At 35.0% G+C, this 22,116-nt stretch overlaps 1 protein-coding gene across 1 annotated transcript in view; it reads right to left on the reverse strand.

The window, feature by feature from the left end:
* Positions 1-3,733: 3,733 nt before the first annotated feature.
* The window catches only part of rdgB (retinal degeneration B), a 608,184-nt gene continuing 589,801 nt past the window's right edge, over positions 3,734-22,116 (reverse strand). The window contains exon 22 of the mRNA XM_090391630.1: positions 3,734-8,064. Within this exon, the coding sequence (XP_090247756.1) occupies positions 7,822-8,064 (243 nt within the window). The 3' untranslated portion in view covers positions 3,734-7,821. The remainder of the gene's footprint in view (positions 8,065-22,116) is intronic.

A 22,116-nucleotide genomic window follows, 5' to 3' on the forward strand; every position in this document is an offset into this window, starting at 1 on the left:
TCCCATAACAATCATTCTTCTTGCACTTGCCAAACTTAGCTGTCTAAACATCTCCTGGTCCCCATCCTCTGTGCTCCTGGGTCTGTAGCAACACCCCACTAAATATCCTGTCTTGCCTACCTCTACCTCACACCATATGCTCTCAAAATCATTTGTCTCACTTCCTTCCAAATTCTCCACTCTTAGAGGACATAGGTCATCACTTATCATAAGCAGTACCCCACCACCACGCTTTCCTCTCCTATCCTGATGAAAAATGCTATACCCAGCGACTTCTATTCCTGTTGTTATATCCCCTTCTGTCAACTACGTCTCAGTGATCGCAATAATTTTTGGCCAGGCTGATGCTATCTGCGCCACCAATTGTTGGAATATTTCAAGGGAAGAAGAAGGAGGATGGGAATGAATGAATGGAGATATGGGTTTAATGCAACTAAATGTAAGGTTTAAAAATTTCTGAACACAGATGGGAAGCTACCAACCCTATTGGTGGAACTATACTGGAATAGGTAAGGGATCTTGGGGTGAAGATAGTGGAAATTTGAAAAATATTCAAATGTGGTGAAGGCAACACAGAGAATTGCTGTAATACTGAAAGGATGCTGACCGACAGAGATAGGACAGTGGTTCCATTATATAAGTTCTTGATCAGAGACCACATCTAGTCAGATATGATACTGGGATTTGAAGCGAATGAACTAACTTTGGAATGGGAACAGAGGTAGATGATGTAATGACTGTACAATGTCAGTTATGAGGAAGATTGAGGGACATGTAATCTGCAGAGTTTAGTGGAAAGATGATAAACAGTGATATGACTGAGACATTTAAGCTGTTGAAAGCTATTTACTAGATTGATACTGTGGAGAGTTTTCATATGGTAGAACAAAGAAAAGGACAAGGATCATCTCTAAAGTTGTAAAAAGAAGTGAGTAAGAATGTGAGAAGCTTTATTTTTGTATGGAGAGTGGAAGGATCATGGAATGCATTGTACAGTGAATAAGTTGAAGGAGTGGTATGATAGACTTTGTGCTGCCTAAAGCAGACATCCCATAATTAATCTTGTAACTCATGGAGATCCTGAGTAATGATAACAGAAGAATAATAAGGGATCATCTCTGGATATTGTATAAGGATGAGTGGTTTTAATAATAACAAATCAAACACTTTAGTAGCTCAATCTTGTGGGGGGGGGGGAGTTACACATCAAATTTTGAAAAACAAGAGAAAAAAAAATGCACTAGTAAATCATCATGTGCTATAATTTCCTTAACTAAGCTCATACTGAATTTCCTATAACTGAGTGTATATGCTCATATCTTCCAGCATCAATCACTTATTTCTTAAGAATATCATCATCTCTTAAATTCAGAAAATTTCCTGATGACTACTGCAGTGCAATGATTAAGTTATTTAAAATCATTTTTTGACAAAAAAAAAAAAAGTACTCCATTCTTTTCTTCCCTCCCCTTCTTACTATTGCAGGAGCATAAACATCATAATAACTGCTTTCTTATTTTTCCCTAAAGTTTTCATTTTAAATCTTTGCATCTAGGAATTGTGAGCAAGAAGATCAATCATTATAATGACTGATTCCTTTCACTCTCTCTCTCTCTTTATTAAAATTTACTGAAAAGTTTTTTTTTTTTCCAGCATTGTGGAAAAAATTGTTTAAGATTCTCATCTATTTTCAGTGTCTTCTTTCTTGCCAAAATGAAACTACCAAATTTTAAGTAGAAACTAATATTACTAACATCGTGTGCATCTTCACTGTTCTAGCTTACCAAGATTGATTTCTTAAAATTAAATTCCAAATTTCAAATTTAGATACATGTTCTTAGTTGGATGTAGTAGCCTTGATAGAAGTGCTGCCAGGTCAAGACCATTTTTTTCAATGTAAACAAACTGAAACACACTACAAACACATTAGTACCATTACATACAGATTGGCTTAAATGTTGGTTGGAAGCAAAGTTACGAAATGTAATTATTTTCATAAGCACTTCATAGCATAGGAAACCAGAGGAAAATAATTAATTTACTGAACTCGATGATATTTTGCTGTTTCCAATCTGCATCCTCAGAGCATGAAATTATCAATGTGGTAGACATATAGCAATTAATTAGAAGTGTAAAAACAATTCAAATTATAACTGAAATGGAACTAAAATCCTGACAAGGTGCCCTCTAAGAGTAGAACAAAAATGAAATTAATTCAGAAAAGTCAGTCTGAATGTGGTCTTTGAATGAACTCTCCAGAAATCTTTGACAGATTAGTGCAGGTATATATGTTGAAGTTTGAAGAGTACTTCATAGCTGATGCTGATTCTAAAATTAGTTTCTCAGACCTATAGCAACTTCTGTGCAGCACAGTTTGTCTTCTTCCATTTAATCCTATATGAAGCAATGTCCAGAGCATGATTTGCCAGTCCTGACTTGCCATACAGATGATCACAGATCATCTGTATGGCAATATCCACCTTTATGTTCATCAAGGTGGATAATTAACATATCTATCATTCTATCCAAAGTAGGCTAAGTTGCAGGCACAAGGAACATTATACACTCCAGGATGTGCAAGAGATAAAGGTGATCCTTATTTACCATGTACCAATGAAACAGACCCATGACCTTATCAAGTCATCTTTCTCTTCTGACATTTGAATTATTCAAATTCACTATTTATTCAGGTTATTTCTTATGAAAAAATAAAAAATGTAAACAACTAAAATGTAAAAAAAATGTAAAAACCAAGAGTTGTACAGTAGGTGTCCTCCCGCGATGAGTCTTCTGACTCCTTGGAGGTGTCAGGAATAATAATAATAACTAGATGGGATGAAATGGCCCCTCCCCGAGGGAGGACATTGCCATCTATAAAATAGATGGCAATCTATAGACCATTTTAAACTATAAAATAGTCTATAAACACTGTCTCTCCTTCCTAGATGCACAAGTTAAACAATCTGGATGGTTCGTTATTTTTTTTCTATGTATAGGAAACCTATACATGATGGAAGGTACTACTTATATAAGCAACCATACTACCACTCATCCCAACAGTATAGCATCCTCAAAACACACAGAGAGCCAGGGCTATTTGTTCAAATCACCCTTTCATCATCATATTTTGCAAAGGGGGGGGACATGCAAAATATTGCATGTCCCCCCCATCCTCCTGCAACCAACACACAAGAGAATGGCAAAACTATTCTCATCCCTTATATTCAAGGTACTTAAATAAAGAGAGCTGAAGTTTTGTCTATAAATATAATCTCCAAATTAAGAATAGTGATCAGAGCTTATTCCATCTTTACCACGAGTTGCCTAGATTTGCACTACTTTGTGGGTCACTTAGACTTGCACTATGTGCAGGCGCAAACTTGAGTTATTTGTCTGTTTGCTTACTTGGGATATGGAGTAAAACCAGGTTTAAAATAGCTTGGCATCTTTAACATATATTATACCCAAGGTAAAAAACTTTCTACAGTACATTCTAACTGTTTTCATTTACTGCTTTCCCCCACTTATTTATTACAGAACCATTCCAGTATGTCTCAATGAGAAAAGTTATGAAGGTATAACTACTAAGATTCTGAGTGGTTATCCCTACATAGGAATATCAACTTATTCTTTTAGGTAATCACAAACATGTAATCATGATGAATATTATGCTATATTGATTTTAATGCCTATATATTAAATGATAGATTACTTCATTTAACATTTTATTTAATCTTAATTATAGAAGATTCACTTTGCAAAATATGATTTGTTTTATAATATCTGTAAATGATTAAAAAATAAACTTTAACTACCATTTCTTTCAACCTTTCACAGTAAATGAATAAGTAATATGTAATATAATAATCTGATGGCACAATTTTTACTTTAGATTATAATAAATTTAGTTTAATCCTTTCAACTTTCAACATTTTACTTTAGATGCTGCACGCATTGCTATTACAACTCTGAAAAACCAAATAATGATATTTATTATGACCTAAAATTTGCATTAAAATTCACCAGTTATTTTATCACATGATTCAAATGCCATCACTTGGCAGATAACAGTTATCATGAGAATTATAAGTCTAGGTCACTGATTTTTACTGCTATCTATCATATTCTAGAAAACTTAGCTTCAGAAAAATTTTGAATATGTACAATGCATATTATTTGGATACATGATCTTTACAACCATTATGCACTATATGACAGAAATTAACTTATTAAATTTCATTTAAGTCCTCAAAAATATATAAGCTGGAAAATAGTCTTTACTAAATAATGACTCAATGCACAAAAGTGTGCAACCCAACCGCAGAGTTATTTTAAAACAAGATATAGAGAGGATGACATTTCTGTAACAGAAATTATTATTAATGAACTTTGTAACTGCAGCATTGTAATTCATAGTCTCTTGTGCACAAGGGAAAAACTTCCTTATCTCCACTTGTCAGTGGAGATAAGGAAGTTTTCCTACTTTTTACAGACATATCTGGACTACCTATGCAGAGATTTGGTTGCTTAGGGCTGTGGAAATGTTGCAGAGGATCCAGGGGTTAGTGACCAAAATAGTTATTGGTCTGTGTGGTGCTACTCCTGAAGACAGACTGCTTGTAGATTACAAAATTTTGTTGATAGGCAGAAAAAAAAGAGGAATATGATTGAAACATATACAAGAATAATGACAAACATCAATTGACACATGTAAGTTATTAAAGGGATTATACAGGACTGATACAGAACAATTTTTTAGTACATGGCAAGAGGGGAGAGAACAAAGGGATATCCTGTTAAAGTTGCATAATAGCAGTTAACAAGGATGTGGACTAGATTTTGTGAATAACAGTTGGTGTGGATTTCCTGTGATGAGTCTTTGGATTTCATGAAGATACCCATATAATAATAATAATAATAAAATGGCTGGAAATATCATGTATCACAATTCTTTAATCAATACGATAGACACTTAATGATGATCCAGCACTTCTTCACTCACCACCTCCTTCACAACTGCATTTTTCATTTGATAGAGAATTATTTTAAATATTGAGGTATAAAAATAAATAAATGCTCATGTTATATAAAAAAAGTAGCTTTTTTTGGAACCATTCCTAAACAGTATTTCAACAATGAATTTAACAGGAGTAAACTTTACATGAATGAAAAATTAACATTTGCTATTTTGCACGCACGCACGTGCACATAAAAACACACAATGACATTCATATAAGTAACCACTACAGATGGACACACATTTATAAAATTTTGCAACAAAGTGAATTAGTTGAGCAAATTAATGCTGTTTCACAGAAAAATAATATCAATTAAATGGAATGCTTATAAATTAGAAAACTGCAGAGTAAATCTGCATAATGATTATATCATAATCAGCTACAAAGAAGATATTGCAAGGTATGTTGTATGTATGTACTTGTTTATATGTACACATATAAACAAGTACTTCCAAGTGCTGAAGTCATTCTTTAGGAATGAAGCTATTAGTAATAATAAACTGAATTTCAACCACTATTAGAATTTATATTTTAACATTTCAGAGATTTTTTTGTCTCTCTCTCTCTCTCTTTTTGCATTTAATTTAAATGGAAAAGATGAAAAATAATTTGACTTGGAAATTAATCAACAGCTAAAAATACCAATTTGTTGTTTGTTTAATTAATAACTAACATACCTGCCAACTTTCAAAACTGAAAGATAGCCTGGTTTCAAAGCAGAAAAACTGAAAGTCCTCCACCCAATATCCACAATTTCAAACTACTACTGAACCCTAAATTAAATGTGCATAGTTTTCTCATTAATCTTACCATGAAAGGCATTGAATACATAATTTTTTAAATTATTAAAAATGGCAGAAAACAAAATATATTAATTTTTAAACTCCTTTGAAATTAGTTTCAGCTTTGGAGTGAGAATAAATGCAAAAAAAATGAAGAAGAAAATGAAAAAAAAAAAAAAAAGGATGAAATAACTTTAATATCTAAATGGATTTCTGTCAATATTTTTGTTTCATCGTATTCTAGAAAATCGATGACCACAGTAGATAGCTGCTAATGTCGTCTTCATTTTTTTTATTTTTATAACTCATTCTCTTATACTGACTTTGTAGATATTGCAGCAGATAGGTATGCTAACGGCAGACTCACATAGTGCTTAAGTTCATAAATTGTCCATCACTATGTATGCAGCAAGAAAAATGAATAGGCTAAAAATTTACTTCACTAATTAGTCCAAAATACTGCTATTAGTGTGCACACTTCACATACCAAATATTTCACAAAATTTCATACTTGTTTCCTCATTTCATGATTTTACTATTTTTTGGCTGCAGCAAAATGCAAGTTCTCAAAATGTGATGACTTAGTGAACTTGGCATACCATTCTCTGTTATTTACATTCATTTATTTCATAAAAAATGAAGCAGTAATGGTAATAGTTTTATGTTAAAATTACACCAGTTAGGTGTGCTTTGCAAAATGTAAGCACCGATTAGATTCATTCTGTCTACCCATCCATATATATATATATATATAATTACTCTGCTCTGGATGGACGGATTTCAATAAAATTTGGTATCTGAGATCTTTATAAAAATTAGTTGAAACATTTCGATTTTTGTTTTAAATTGGATTACATGCAGAAGCAAAATATTTCTAAAGGATACAAATTAATGACATTCATTTGGTATTGTTACTACCATTAAAAATAAGTAATGAAATTAATGACATTTAATAAAATTTGATATCACTGCTGAAATGTGTCATGTGATCTCAGGTTTGGTTTAAATCAAAGCATTTGCAGAAGGGAAACTGAACTGATCTTGATCTCATCTTGAACTGATACAAAGTAATTATGCCACTGTGGTTGAATGGAAGTTAATGAAATTTGGAATTTAGAATCTCTATGAAGACATGTCATTCATCTCAATCCTAGTTTAAACTGGGCAATTTTTTGTGGCCAAATTGTACAAATACAAAATTATATGTTACAAGTGACAATACACAAGTTTTTAGCTGATATCTAAACAATGAACAGCTCTAGATTCAATTGCTGTGATAACATCACTACAAGAATGCCACTGAAAGTGATTTTTATGATTGTCTGAGATCATTTCCATACTTTAGTTCTAATAAATATCTGAATGGCAAAAAACACATTCACACAGGATAAAATACTGAATTTTTATCCACAGAGCTACACTGACTGTTGGTAACAGAATATCACCATGGGCTTTGCAGCAAACTTGGTGTGCAGCAAGTTGAGACCTACAAAATACAGAGAATTTAATAACAAGGCTGTAATTTCAACTTTTTATACAAAAATAAGTACATAAATAAATAAATAAATGTAAATCTTGAAAAAGGAGATAAATGAGGGAACCTTCTGTTCAAATTGAAAGAGTTGGCAGGTATGATAACTAGATACATTTTTAATACTTTTCTCCTTTTATTATCTATATAATTATATGATTTTATACTGTGACTATCTTTAAAAACTTTTAAATTACAAGCTTACCTCTGACATATCAAATATTATACTGCAATATATTTATTTTACTGAGTTGCATTGCTAAGAGGATATAGCAAGATGAGTCAAAATTTACTTCACATGGAAGTTCATATTTCTGGCAGGACTGTACAATGTAAAATTTCATTCAAATTATAATTAAATGACAAAAAATAGTGTATTTTTTTTCCCTTGGTCAGAATTCATCTATTAGACTTAATTACATAAAAACTAAGTTTCCTTACTAAACAATGAGAGACTAGATACTTTGGCCAATACAAATGCTGTACATTATTACACTTTGTTGTTTGCTGATTTTGTAAACATTCCCATTGTTCTTAATTCAGCTGGCTGCCCTGACAATGGGTATGAAGTAGTACGTTTTGCTGATCGTCTATGACGTGTTGACCCAACTCCTTGACCAGGAAGTCCAAAGCAGCCACGAGGAAGAACCATGCGAGCATTACCCTGGGCTGGCCGAGAACCTCCACGTGATTTTAGATCTGCCAAATGAGCTGCATAGCCATCAGAAAGTATCTAATAACAAAAGTAAAAGTGGATGAGTGAATAATTTATCAAAATATTTAAATACTGTTTTCCTGAAATGATTAAATAGTGTAGAGCACTCATAATAAATAATCTGCATTAAAGATTTAAGCAGTAAATTAAGTTATTAAAAATTACTACTGAATGTTTCAACTCACGTTAAAGTTTAACAGTTCGAACATTCTGTTGATGTCACAGAGACATCATCTGGGATACAATATGAGAATTATAATAATGCACTTTTTTATTTATTTTTATTTTTTATTTTTACAAGTCTTTTTATTTTTAAATAAAATTTATTCAACTAGTATCCCCCCAGTAGAATGGAAAAAGCAATTGTGATTACTATCTTTAAAAAAGGTAATAGAGATGACCCTAAAAACTATAGAGGTATCAGTATACTAAATTCCTGTTACAAAATATATAGCAGGATCTTAAATAGAAAACTAATGAAATATTCCGAAAACTTTCTTTTAGAAGTACAGAATGAATTTAGAAAAGGACAATCATGTATAGACCTGGCCTTTTGCCTAAAATTAACAATAGAGAAAAGAAGAGAATACAATTTAGAAACACATATTGCATTTATTGACTTTGAAAAAGCATTTTGCAAAGTTAAAAGAAACATATTATTTAACATATTGAAAGAAAGACAAATACCAAATAATATCCTAAAAGCTATCACAAGTATATATGAAAATAATCAAATAGAAATAAGATTAAATCACGAGCTATCATATACGAGAGAGATAAACCAAGGGGCCGACAGGGATGTCCCCTCTCAACAACTCTTTTTAATATCTACTTAAATGAAATAATAATAAAATGGAATAAAAATTTACATCGAGGAATTAAACTTTTTCCTAAAGTTAACTTAAACGCTCTCCTCTTTGCCGACGACCAAATAATAATTACAAATTCTAAAGATAAACTACAGAAAGCTATTTTAGATCTAAATGAGATATCCAGGATTATGGTATGATAATATCAACAGAAAAATCAAAAACTATGGCCTTTAAAGGACAAGATCCAACAAGAACTAAAATAGTAATGGATAAAAAGATCTTAGAACAGGTGAATTCATTTAACTACCTAGGATGTATAATCACATATGAAAATGGAAAAGATATAAACGTAAAAATTGCAAAATATTTAAAAATAACAGGTGTAATTAACTCTATATTTAAACCAAACCTAGTTCAAAAACAAACCAGACTAAAAGTATACAATACATTAGCCCTACCAGTCTTAATGTATGGAAGCAAAATCTGGACAATAAAACACAAAGACAAACAAAGATTAACAACAGCAGAAATGAAGTTTATGAGAAAAACTGCAAAGTATACCCTATTTAATCACAAAAGAATCGAAGAAATTATGAAAGAATTAAATCAAGAACTAGTAATAGAAAAAATTAAAAAATATAAACACAAATGGATGGAACACGCTCAAAGAATGAAAACAGAAAGATTACCAAAACAAGCCTTAAAGTACAAGCCATTAGGAAAAAGAAAACCAGGACGTCCTCTTAAATGATGACTTCTAAGGCTGGAACAAGCCATGCTAGGCCTAAATCCTTGATATGTATGATGAAAATAATGCACACAAACAATGCAAAAAAAGTAAGTGGAAAACATTCAAATCTTAAGCCCAGAATTCTAAGAGGAAGCACCCTCTCTGGCTACTGGTAGGTAGTTTTAAATCTTAGTAATTCTGCAAACAACTAAATATCTCTCTATAGTCCTGTAACAATATCATAAAGAGTGAACAGTGACATAAAGATTGAACAATGGTCCTAGTGACAAACCCTGTGGAAGTAGCAGGAATTAGGAAAGTTACAAGTTAAAAGTTTGGAAAAATTGTTATACTTAATTGTGTTAAATAGATTATATTATATTTAAATAATTTAACATAATTAATTATCATTTTGAACCCAACAGATTTTAACTTAACTAACATACAACTATTGTACAGAGAGATTCAAATTTGGTGCATGCACCATACTGTTTCAAATTCCTCACTCTTTTTCTTTGCTTGTGCTGATGCTGTCTTCTGATATTATTATTATTCAGGCCTCTGTGGAGTCAAAAGACTCATCGTGGGAGGTCCTTCCTAAGAAACACAAAGTCTGTCAAGACTCATTGAGAGGAGGTCCCCCCCCCCCTAAGAAACACAAAGTCTATCATACCACTCTTTAAACTCATTGACCGTTCTCACTCTCACCACTCCATCAGGCAATGCATTCCACGGTTCAACCACCCTCCATGCAAAGAAACCACTCTTCACCCTCTTGCTCACAGTTTCCTTTCGGAACTTCCAGGGATGGCCTCTTGTCATCACTCCTTCCCGCTGTTCAACCAAGCGAAAGAACTCCCCAGTGTCAACCTTGTAACCACCTCTCAACAGTTTAAAAGTCTCAATCATATCACCTCTCCTCTCCTTCTTCTATCCACCAAACTCTGCAGTCCACATTCCCTCAGCCGATCCTCATAACTATCCTTGTACAGTCCTGAAACCATCTTTGTCATCCGTCTTTGTACCCTTTCCACAGTTAATTTATCTCCTTCAAATCCTGGGGACCAAATCTGAGAACAATAGTCTAAGCGTGGTCTGATCAGAGACTTATACAACGGAATGATAACCCTTTTATCTCTGCAGGTCAGTGTCCTTCTCATAATTGCAGCAATCCTCTGTGTTACCTTCACCACCTTTTCAATATGTCCCCTAAATTTCAGGTTTCTATCAATCATCAACCCCAGATCTCTTGTTTCCCCTACTTCCTCCAGTATAATTCCTCCCATAGAGTATGCAGCATCCCATTGATGTTTTCCAAACCTCAAGTTATATTTCATATATATAAAAATATTTGTAAAATAAATATAATTTTTTTATAAATATAATTATATAATGTGATTATATAATTATGGAAAATTCAAAGGTCTGACTATACAAGTCTTATTCCTACATGGGGAGTCTAGCACAGAAGAACAATCTACTAAGAAAGCTACAATTGAAAGAAGGTAAACTCTATGCTTGAATCTCATTTTTAAAGAAATGCAAGAATGCAAAACTAATACCAATGTCACTAAGATAAAAGAAGTTATTAAATAACCAGGCGCTCATAAAATTTATATTAATTCCAGCCATTTTTCAATGATTAATTTACTGTCAGTTTCAAGAAAGGAATTAGCTTGAAATATAAAAACATGAATGGAAACAGATCTCTTAACCACCCTAAGTCCCAATTTACTAAGTGGTGCTATTAATATCTCAAAAATGCAGGCACAAAGTCCTTGGAAAAAAGTATCATAAATCTTAATATGAAATATGCAGCCCTACTGGAACAATTGAAAAAAAAAACATCCAAATTACAACCAGAGATTAACTGGTTACAACATCCTGAGGTTAGCTACTCACTACAAGTGAGTAGTTAATCTCTGGCCACCTACTAACAGAAAACAAACTCCTAGCATTGGGTCAAAAGTTTGTCATTTCACCCAAAACAAATTCCCTATTTTGACTTCATGCACAGAATTGAAAAGAATGTCAGTCATCTTGACAGTGATCCAGCCAATAACAGACTTTGTTTTAAGGTCACCAAAGTCGTTTATGATGCAAAAGCACTAGAACTGAACATACCACTACTTGAGTTGAAATCCCTGAAGTCTTTAAAATGTAACAACAACACATTCATCATAAAGATTGACAAAGAGAACACCACAATATCCTAGACTCCAAATCCTATGAATGGAAAATGAAACTAGTCTTATGAGATCTAAATACATACTCTCAGATTTTCATTATTTTTTTTTTTAATATTTATCCTATACATAAAAGGCAGAGGAGCTTATAGCAAACAGATGCCATATGAGGGTAGGATTATGGATACAGCAACCTGTCGATATTCTTCTTGAACTGTTGATGATTGCAGTCCTTTCGAAATGTTCTTGAGGGAGACTGCTCCACAGAATTGAGGTGGAAGGAATGGCTGGGAGTAGCAGATTCAGTGAGTATACAGCTCAAGTGTAAAAGGATGCTGAGCAGCTATAGCACAAGTTCCTGTAGATTAGGCAGAATTATGAGGCATAATGGATGATAGTTATGTGCTGAACAATGGCCATAGAAATATTTGTAGAAGAGACAATGCAGAAACTGATCTTCTATGGGAAAGTTGCTGAAGAGAGTCTGTCTGTAAGAGAAGTATCATTTATCAATCAGCCTGTCCTTTTTTGAACAGCATCAAGAATTTTTTGAGAGGTCTTAGATGCACCACTAAATATATGAGAGTAGTATTCAAATGTTGGTCAGATTTTAGATTTATACAGAGTAAGTAACTGTTTGGCAGTTGATTGGAAAAGGATGCCAAGTTTTTTGGAAGCTGTTGATGCTCTAGAAGTGATATGTGCCAGGAAAGGTTTGGAGCAAGAGTCAGTCCGAGAAGAGAGATCTGGTCTTGATTATTGAGCATAACATTATTAAAAGTAAATGGAGAAGATCTTAGGTCTTTTTTTACAAGTTAAAGCACTGAAGTTGACTATGTTGCTTTCCCTTGAATAAGGATACTGTGAAGATCAGTGTTTAGAGCACTCAATATAGATGATCTTGAAGCATGAGATGGTTGAGCACTGAAAGGCCTGTCATATGAGTAGGATGAGTACAGTGAGCTATCATCAGCAAAACTATAAATAGGATTTGCAGTCAATGAGAGCAGGTCATTTATAAAAATCAGGAAAGGATGAGTGAAAAGACAGAGCCCTGAGGAACACTGGCATTAACAGGAAAGTCTGGAGAGAGAGAGAACACTATCCACCATTACACATAGGGATCAATCTGAGAGAAAACTGGCGATCCATTTACACAAGGATGAAGACAATCCAGATGATGGTAACTTGTTGAGAAGTCCTTGATCCCAGATCCTATCAAATGTCAACAGCAACAGCATATGTTTCTCCAAACCTTTTGATGAAATGGATCCAAAGGTGCATAACATAGACCAGGAGATCTCTGGTGGATCTAGATTAGTGAACTCCATACTGGTGGTGACTAATTAGATAGCAATTCACAAGGTGTTGAAGAGGTTGATTGTTGATAACCTTCTCCATGGTTTTAGACAAAACCAATGTGAGAGCAATAATAAACATTTATTTCCTTATTTGGGAATTGGAATGTATATGAGCTTTCTTCCATGCTGAAGGGTGGATGTCAGCTGAATAGAGTTTAGCGAATAAATGATAGAAGGTCACAGGAGGTATGAGATGCAATTTCCTAGTTGGAAGAGAAAAATGAAGCCAAGACATCATAATGTCGTAATGTTATGACGCTACCGTTAAGGCAAAATACAGGAGGTAGCACAGATGGACAAAAGTTGTACCCAATAGCATTGGTGGGCAACTATGTGGCTATGAAGGAAGATGGTCTTTTGGACTTAAGGCACTTGTGAAAGGCTGTTTGCACTTCTTGGAGAACCATGGTTTAGACATGTGTTGGAAAATTTGACCAGAGTGAGGAATGAAAGTTTCCATTCCAATATGGATTATTTCTGTAACAGGATCACAACAGATATCTGGATCTGAAGAATGAAAACAGTAGTATGACCATGGAAAGGAGGAGTCAAAGTTATGTAAGTTCTCCCACTTGGCATTTTTGTAAAATGCCAGAGAATGTGAGGTTGTGAATGGCCAAAGTAAGGACATTCCTCCAAAGATGAAACCTGGATGAGATTGTGGTCTGAATTACCAAGAGGAGCAGTCACCTGAACAGGGCTCCTGGAAGGAGAACTAGTTAAGAAGAGATCTAGAGCGTAGTGTTGGGTGAGTGAAAAGGATTGTCAAGAATTTTGGTAGGGGAATAAATTATCTGTTTTAAGTCATTGCTTACAGCACAGTGAAATCACCAAGAAGGATGACTTCACTATTTGAAAATGTTGATTGAATGAAATCAAGCTTTGAAGACAGGAAGTCAAAGAGATCAGAATGCTTTTCAGAATTGGGAGAACAGTAGAGGCAGCAGATGAATGAAATGGGAACAAAAGCGGCAAAGAAATTTCAAGCCACAAAAGGTGAGATTCTAGATTAGGCATCCTTTGGCAAGGAATATCAGAATGCACAAAAGCAAAAAGCACCTACCTTACAGAAGGAGTCATACAGGATGTAATTTGGACAGTTAAGATGAGCTGTGACTTTTGAGTTAAATTTTTATTTTTATTTATTTTTTTTTTTTTAATTTTTATTATTTTAGTTTAATGAGAGAAACACTATACTTATTTATGCTTGGTCTCATGTTTAATGTTGCAAAAGGTCAAGAGAAAAAGAGAAGGGGGGGGGGGAACATGCAGTGGAAAAAAAAAAAACTCTTGAACATGTCACCCATACAAAGAGCATCCAGTCTCCAAACTACATGCCTTGAAAGTACCCCCCCCCCCCACCACACACACACATAACACAGCCTCTCTCTAAGCACAACCTGGAATTATAGTTAGCAGCAAGACTGTGTGCCTGTTGATCAGGAAGCCTTCTCAAGGATGCATTATCATGTGGTTTAGTCCATGTGCACTAACTGGCAGCCAGCTTGTGGAACTACTTACCCTTGAAGATGGGCAGTGCGAGAGATACCCTCAAAGGGTATCACTCACACTGCATGTAAAAGGTCTGGGGGGGGGGGAGAAACCAGAACTCTTGCTCTAAGAACCAAACATGGCAGTAATCACTTCTATAGGTCACCAATATGCAAGATAATGCATTTCACTATGTATTCACCCCAATATAAATACATATTCACTGGGCAATGAAAGTCATCTACCACTTGGGACTAGTTGGCATTACTCTAACTAGGAAGGTATTTCTTTGCAGTGGGAATACTTGCTGTTGCCAGAATCCCTTTAATAGAAACAGGCCACACCATAAGATGTCAGAGTTGATTTGACTGGGATAGGCTGTATCATGTGCATCACCAGCCCATAATGGTCCATGTTTCATGTTTTCTCTGTGGTCATTCGCTGCATGTAATGGTGGTTGGTGCGCTCTCTTCAAGCTTTTCCACCAATGTAAGACTCTCAGGGTTCCATTATATCACCTAGCCTCTTTCTCTTAGATATAAATGACCTACTCTCAGTCATCACCAATCCTATACACAGCTTTGCAGACAATAGTATACCCCATTCATCCTACTCCTTTAACAAAACATATAGTTCTCAGACATCCCTAACATCGAGATCATCTGCAACTAGTGACTTAAACAATGATTGTTGTGTCATCCTTTAGTGAAACAAGAATAATCTGGTCACCATTAATGCCACCAAAATCCCAACTTGCCTTTTTCTTGCAAAGGGATCTTAGTTTATCCTTTACCCTCAGTAATATACACATTACCAGATAGGATGAGATCTCTCTCTCCTTAGAATGACATTTACCTCCAGCCTCTGCTGGCACAAACACATCACATCAATAGCTTCCTCAGCCTCTAAAAAACTAGACATTCTTTTCCACACAAGAAACTATTTTACACCTATCCAGCTACTAACCCTATATAAATCCCAAATCTACCCATCCTTAGAATACTGTTTGCACATTTGGTGTGGTGCATGTAATCCACCACCACCCTAAAAATTCTTGATGCTATCCAGACAAGAGTAATTTGGCTCATAGATGTCTTTTTCCTCACAAGCTCACTTCAACCTCTATCTCAGACGCAAATGTTTCGGCCCTACGTTTTGTCTAAAGGCTTCCGTTCAATGCTCCAATGAATTTATAAACATTATTCCTCCACTTACTGTTATGCCTGTTAAATCAAGAACAGTAGCTGCTTAACATCCCTTTTCAGTGCAAATGCAAACACACTGAACCTGCTTCTCCTTCTGCTCATATTCCATTTACCTGTTCTCTGGAACAACCTTCTTCATAATGTGTTTCCCAACAACTTCAACCACTAACTCTTAAAGAAAAATGTCAATGGATATCTTCTTAGGGGGACAATGTTGCTCGCGTCCATAGCGATCCTTAAGCTATATGTGTCTCCTGGGTGGTGTTAAATGAGCGACAGCGATAAGCAGTCCATCCTAAGGATCTCCTGGCCAATTTCATGATGTCTACTTTCTTAATCCTTATCTGCACCTCATACACAGCACTGATGTGCAATAGGTTTTTGAACCACTTGTGTGTGTGTGGAATAAATATTTAAATATATATATAAATGACAAATATTATGGTGGCAAAATGTTCTGGTGGCTACCAGAAAAAAAAAAGCTTAGAAGTAAAGGAAAGCATACTGTAATAAAAGGAATCTGCAAATGACAAAGGTGACATGAAAACTGAAGATATTCTAAATGTCTGGAGCAATTACTTTGAAAAACTGCTAAATGAGACAAAAAAGTGATGGAACAGTAGTAAAAAACAGGAAGATTACAAACAGGAGCACATATCAACAGTGAGATAGAAAAACACATAAAAAATATGCAATGTGGAAAGGCCGCTGGAGTCGATATTTGCCCAGAAATGCTGAAATATAGAGATATAAAAGTTTTACAGTGGTTGCACAGTGCAATTCAGAATGACTGGTCTTCTAGTAGAGTTTTCCTTTATCTATAAAAAGGGAAATATAATTAAAACAGAATTACAGAGGAATTTCTATACCGAACATTCCAGGTATACTTGAAAAGAGGCTCAGAAAAACTGCAGAAGATAAACTTGGAGAAGAATAAGCTGGAGTACAGGCCAAATAGCAGTTGTTGGGATCAGATTTTCATTTCAAGAAAAAACAGCTGAGAAATCAGGAGAATAAATAAGAATCCTTATCTAAATTTTGTAAATTGTGAAAAGGCATATGATAAAGGTGCCAATAGAAAAGTTTTTCATAACAGTACAGAATTATATGGGCTAAATTTTATTTAGCAATACACAGTCTGTATTTGAACTGTAAGTCAAAGGAGACACAGGAAAATGGTTATCTAAAATCAGGTTTAAGATAAGAATGCACATTATGAATGAAGCTGGCATTAGTCATATCAAAATTTGAGATGCTAATTTCTTCTCTAAATTTATTTTATGCCTTATGTGACATTTATTATTTATTTTATTTTTTATATTATTTTAATATGTTTATTTTATGTTAAAGTGACAAGAGCAGTTGATGAGGGAAAGGCATATATTTCCTTTTTTTTGGATTTTGCAAAGACATTTGAGAGGGTGCCACATGATAAGCCGATATTTAAGTTGCAGGACATGTGGGTTAGTCAACTGGATTCAGGATTGGCTGTCTGATAGGTATCAGAGAGTTGTGTATGGTGGGGCAATACAGGGCCAAACCGAGAGTATCCGATGCCCCTAGGCAAAGAAAATTTAGGCGCCCCCCCTATACATTGTCTCTCTATATATATTTTGTCATACTCACACAAGTACACATACACATAAGTCTTAGCACCCCTAGGCGATTGCCTAGGTTTGCCTAATGATAAAACCAGCCCTTGGGCAATATCAAGGAGGCAGAAGGTTACAAGTGGGGTCCACAGAGCTCAGTACTGGGATATGTATCTTTTAACCTTTATATCAAAGGCATTGTGTTACATCCTGAATGAAGCACTTTATTAAAGAAACAATTCATTCAGGATTTAACAAGTCAGAAAAATCAGCTGAGAGAAAAAACTTGTACTCGAGCAGAAGAAATAAAGTACTAACTGTAAATATAGAAATAGAATTACCTCCTTTTAGTAGAATTATAATACCATGTAAAGAACTTCCTGTATAAATTAGTATTATATGAAATGCATCATGTATACAATGAATGGGTAAATTAGTAAACATTAGTCCAAAGGTCACAGGCGGGCCTGAGGCATTGGCAATCTCGGAAAGTGACGCACATTCGTTTCCCGGAAGACGCTGCGAGAAATCTCGCGATGTACCGAAATTCCCGCAGAAAAGTAAGAGGGCGCAATCGCGTCTAGTAACAGGGTGCTAAAAAAGGGGGGAAGGAAGGAAGAATAAAAAGAGTTTGCCCCCCCCCCCCTTTTCAGGGCTTCTTTCTCGCCTATTGGATGATGATTCGACTTCTCCCGTGGACCGGAAGTTCCTGACAGTGTTTCTTGGCGATAGTACGATATCGGACGGTGCGTATTTCCCTACGATGTCTGAATTTCTGCCAGTACTAAAGGTGAGATGTCGGCATATGCTGCCTTCGCTGAAAGTTCCGATGGAATAATATCGCGGACGTATATTATGAACCGGCAGCTAGAAACGAGGATGGCCCGAAACAGATCGAGAATAGACGAGGGGAAAACGCCAGGTGCAGAGCATAGTTTAATCTGATGACCATAGTGACCCACCACGTGGACGCAGGCTTATGGAAGTATCGAAAGGTAATTCAAACAAAGAAGGACAGTTCAGACGGACCTGGAGATCCTGCCCCAAGAAATGGTAAAGTACAGATTTTGTTGTATAATTACCCAGTCAGTAAAAGGGAAAGATCATTGTAATGTAATAATCGAGTATGGACAGCATTTAAGAACTTTAAGTGATTATTTAGCAGTGGCTAATGTCCATAAGACAAATTGTTTGGAATGATTATAGATGATGGACTAGTTTAATATGCAAGCCTAACATAGTAGGTAGAATATTGATTATAAGTGTATAATGTGTATATTATGTGTGTTAAATCTAACTCAAAAGAAGGATTTATTGTTCATGCATTAGAGTATTAATCAGTTTGATAAAGTTTGATTTAACATGTTTGAACTAAATGAAAGTGAGATTGGTCTAAGCGTATATTATGTCTTTAGATTCCAATAAATATGTTTTTTCTTCTATACCTGAGTTTTGCCTGTGATATGAACCAAAACTACCACTTATTAATCTGAACCATGGCGGGGGGGGGGGGGGGGGAATGAAAGAAAGGTATAACATGTTGTTATAGAGGTTACGACTGCAAACAGAATTTACTTTGCCATAAAGTGTTTAATTTATGAGTTTAAGCACTAAATTTATTCACCTTTGTGCACCAAAAGTCTGGAAAAGTCTCCCTGAATAAGAGTCCCCTCTATTCTAAGATATTGGCTGGTGCAGCTTTAAAAAATAAATTTGTCAATATCTGAAGAGGAGATGGCCCCAGAAAGAAATTAGAGGATTCATTTCTTTTAGCAAGGAATAATCTTTAACAGTCAGGGTAAGCACATGAGTAAAATTAGGAATCGGCCAGAAATATAGAATTTGCTTTCCTTATAGAATGAACACGTAAGAAGTGATACAGGTATTAGAGTCAAGGAAATTTTGTAAGTCTTGTAGTTAAAGTAGAGAGGTTAAATTAATAAAGGAAGTAAAAGAAGTATTATAGGAAAAACAAAAATATAACAATGGCACAAGAATAAATATTTAACAATTGTCAATGGATTGCAGGGGGGGGGATATTCAGTTGTTTGCAGATGATGTGAAGCTGGGAAGGGTTATTAGTAATAGTGCAGATGTGGCAGCCCTGCAAGAGGATTTGAATAAACTAGACAGATAGGAAAATGAATGGGGGTGTCGGTTTAATGCAGCAAAATGTAAAGTCTTGAAGTTTGGGATACATCGATGGGAGGCTGCATACTCGATTGGAGGAGCTGCACTGGAGGAAGTAGGGGAGACAAGAGATCTAGGGGTGATGATTGATAGAAAACTGAAATTCAGGAAACATATTACAAAGGTGGTGAAGGTAACCCAGAATATTGCTGCAATACTGAGATAAATTGCAGAGATAAATGAGTTATTGTTCCGTTCTGTAAGACCCTGATCAGATCACACTTAGACTATTGTTCTCGAATTTGGTCCCCAGGATTTGAAGGGGATAAATTAACTGTGGAAAGGGTACAGAGTCAGATAACAAAGATGGTTTCAGGACTGTACAATGTTGGTTATGAGGATCAGCTGAGGGAATGTGGACTGCAGAGTTTGGTAGATAGAAGAAGGAGGAGTAATATGATTGAGACTTTTAAACTGTTGACAGGTAGTTACAGGGTTGACACTGGGGAGTTTTTTCACTTGGTGGAACAGTGGGAAGGAGCGATGACAAGGGGCAATCCCTGGAAGTCACAAAAGGAAGCTGTGAGCAAGAGGGTGATGAGTGCTTTCTTTGCATAGAGGGTACTTGAACTGTGGGATGCATTTCCTGATAGAGTTGTGAGAGCAAGAATGGTCAATGAGTTCAAGGAGTGATATGATAGACTTTGTGTTTCCTAGGAAGGACCTCCCACGATGAGTCTTTTGACTCCATGGAGGCCTGAATAATAATAATAATAATAATAATATATTCTTAAATAAATCTAGTACAAATCTTGTTGAGTTTTTTTTTTTTTAATATATTACCTTGATGGACCTGTGTTTCACTCAGGATTTCTTCATGAGTGGAGGTCACAATGATGCCTCCAATGATCTCGATATTGAGCCTCTCTCTTCCATGTTATATCCATAGATTTCGCTAGTGGATCTTCCCATCTTGTAGGAGGTCTTCCTGGTTTTCTCTTTATTCATGGTTGCCAGTTGAGTATTCTATATGTCCATCTGTTATCCCTGAGTCTGGCTATGTGACCTGCCCATCTCATCTTGCTTTCATATACTGCAGTTACCACATCTTTTATGACTGGTCTCTTTCTTAGTTCCATGTTTCTAACATGTTTCATTTTGCTAATGTTACAAATCCTACATTCTATTGCACGCTGAGTTATTCTGAAAGTCTCTTCTTCTTTCCTTGCTGTGTTCCATGTTTCTGATCCATATGTGAGTGATGGAAGAATGTCATTATTAAATAGTTTTGCCTTCGCAGAGATATCAAGATTTGGATCAGTGTTTCTTTTAGTCTGTTGAATGATAGCCATGCAGCTTTCCTTCTTTTTGCTAGTTCTTCAGATAAATTGTTATTCATTTTTATTGTTTGTCCTAAGTAATTGTAGGAGTCAACTTTTTCTATAGGGATGTTATTAATACAAAGTTAACTGTTACTTGTGTAGATGTTTTTGATCCTTTTTTTTTTTTCTAGATTCATTCCTAAGCCTTTCTTACTGCTGTTCGTGTATATTTTTTCACCCATTTCTTCTAGGTCTTTTGGGTTGTGGGATATCAGTACTAGATCATTGGCAAACATAAGGATTTGTAGTTTTTCACCATCTATGCTTATTCTTCCATTTAGGTCTATTTTTTTCAGAATGTATTCTAAAGTGCTGGTAAATAGATTTGGAGAGATTATATATGACAGTATAATATATATTAGAGTATAATTCGCAACATAGATACTAATAAGGAAATAAATAATATATATATCACTTTCTGGCTAATATTTTTTTGTTGGTTTCTCACCCCCCAGCATCTTCAGAGTACAAACATTTTTTCCCAATATGGAAAGAGCAGCAATGGGAATAGGTTAAAATTGTAATGGACAGCATAAAGAATCAAAATCCTAATTGCCATCATCTATTGTTGGTTATATACACACACACACACACACAGAGAGAGAGAGAGAGAGAGAGAGAGAGAGAGAGAGAGAGAGAGAGAGAGAGAGAGAGAGAGATAAACAAGTATTAATTTGATCTTAAAATGACTGACTCCAGATTTTTGGTAAATTGATTAGCCAATTTCTTGAGGTTTGGGGAATGTTTTAAAGCTGCAGCTGATTCCAAAAAAAAAGAAAAGAAAAAGAAAGTTTCTCTGACTTGTAATGACTTCTGTGTAACACTTTTGGTTTCTTCCATCTAATCTTTTGTGAATGGATGTCCAAGGCATTGTCTGCTAGGCCTGACTTGCCATAATGATGGTGCCAAATGTATTTCTTATGTTCTCCACAGCAGATGTCAAGAGATCTTCCTGTCTATCCATAGTAAGGTCACAAGTATCAGGCACTTCATAATATTCCCAGATGTGATAAAGAAGTTTGTGCTTAGGAGAACAGATGAGAGTTGCATATTTTATACATAGTTTAAATGTGGTGTTAAGCTGATATTTATTAAGCACTCTAGATATCTTTTCAGATGTGCCTTGAATCATGAAATAGTAATAGTTTTGCTGTGGTCTTCTGTATTAGCAAAGAGGGGAT

The sequence above is a fragment of the Typopeltis vanoorti genome, chromosome 4 (genome assembly GCF_054136105.1).
Source record: "Typopeltis vanoorti isolate ZY-2024b chromosome 4, IOZ_Tvanoo_1.0, whole genome shotgun sequence".
Classification (NCBI taxonomy): Eukaryota; Metazoa; Arthropoda; class Arachnida; order Uropygi; family Thelyphonidae; genus Typopeltis; species Typopeltis vanoorti.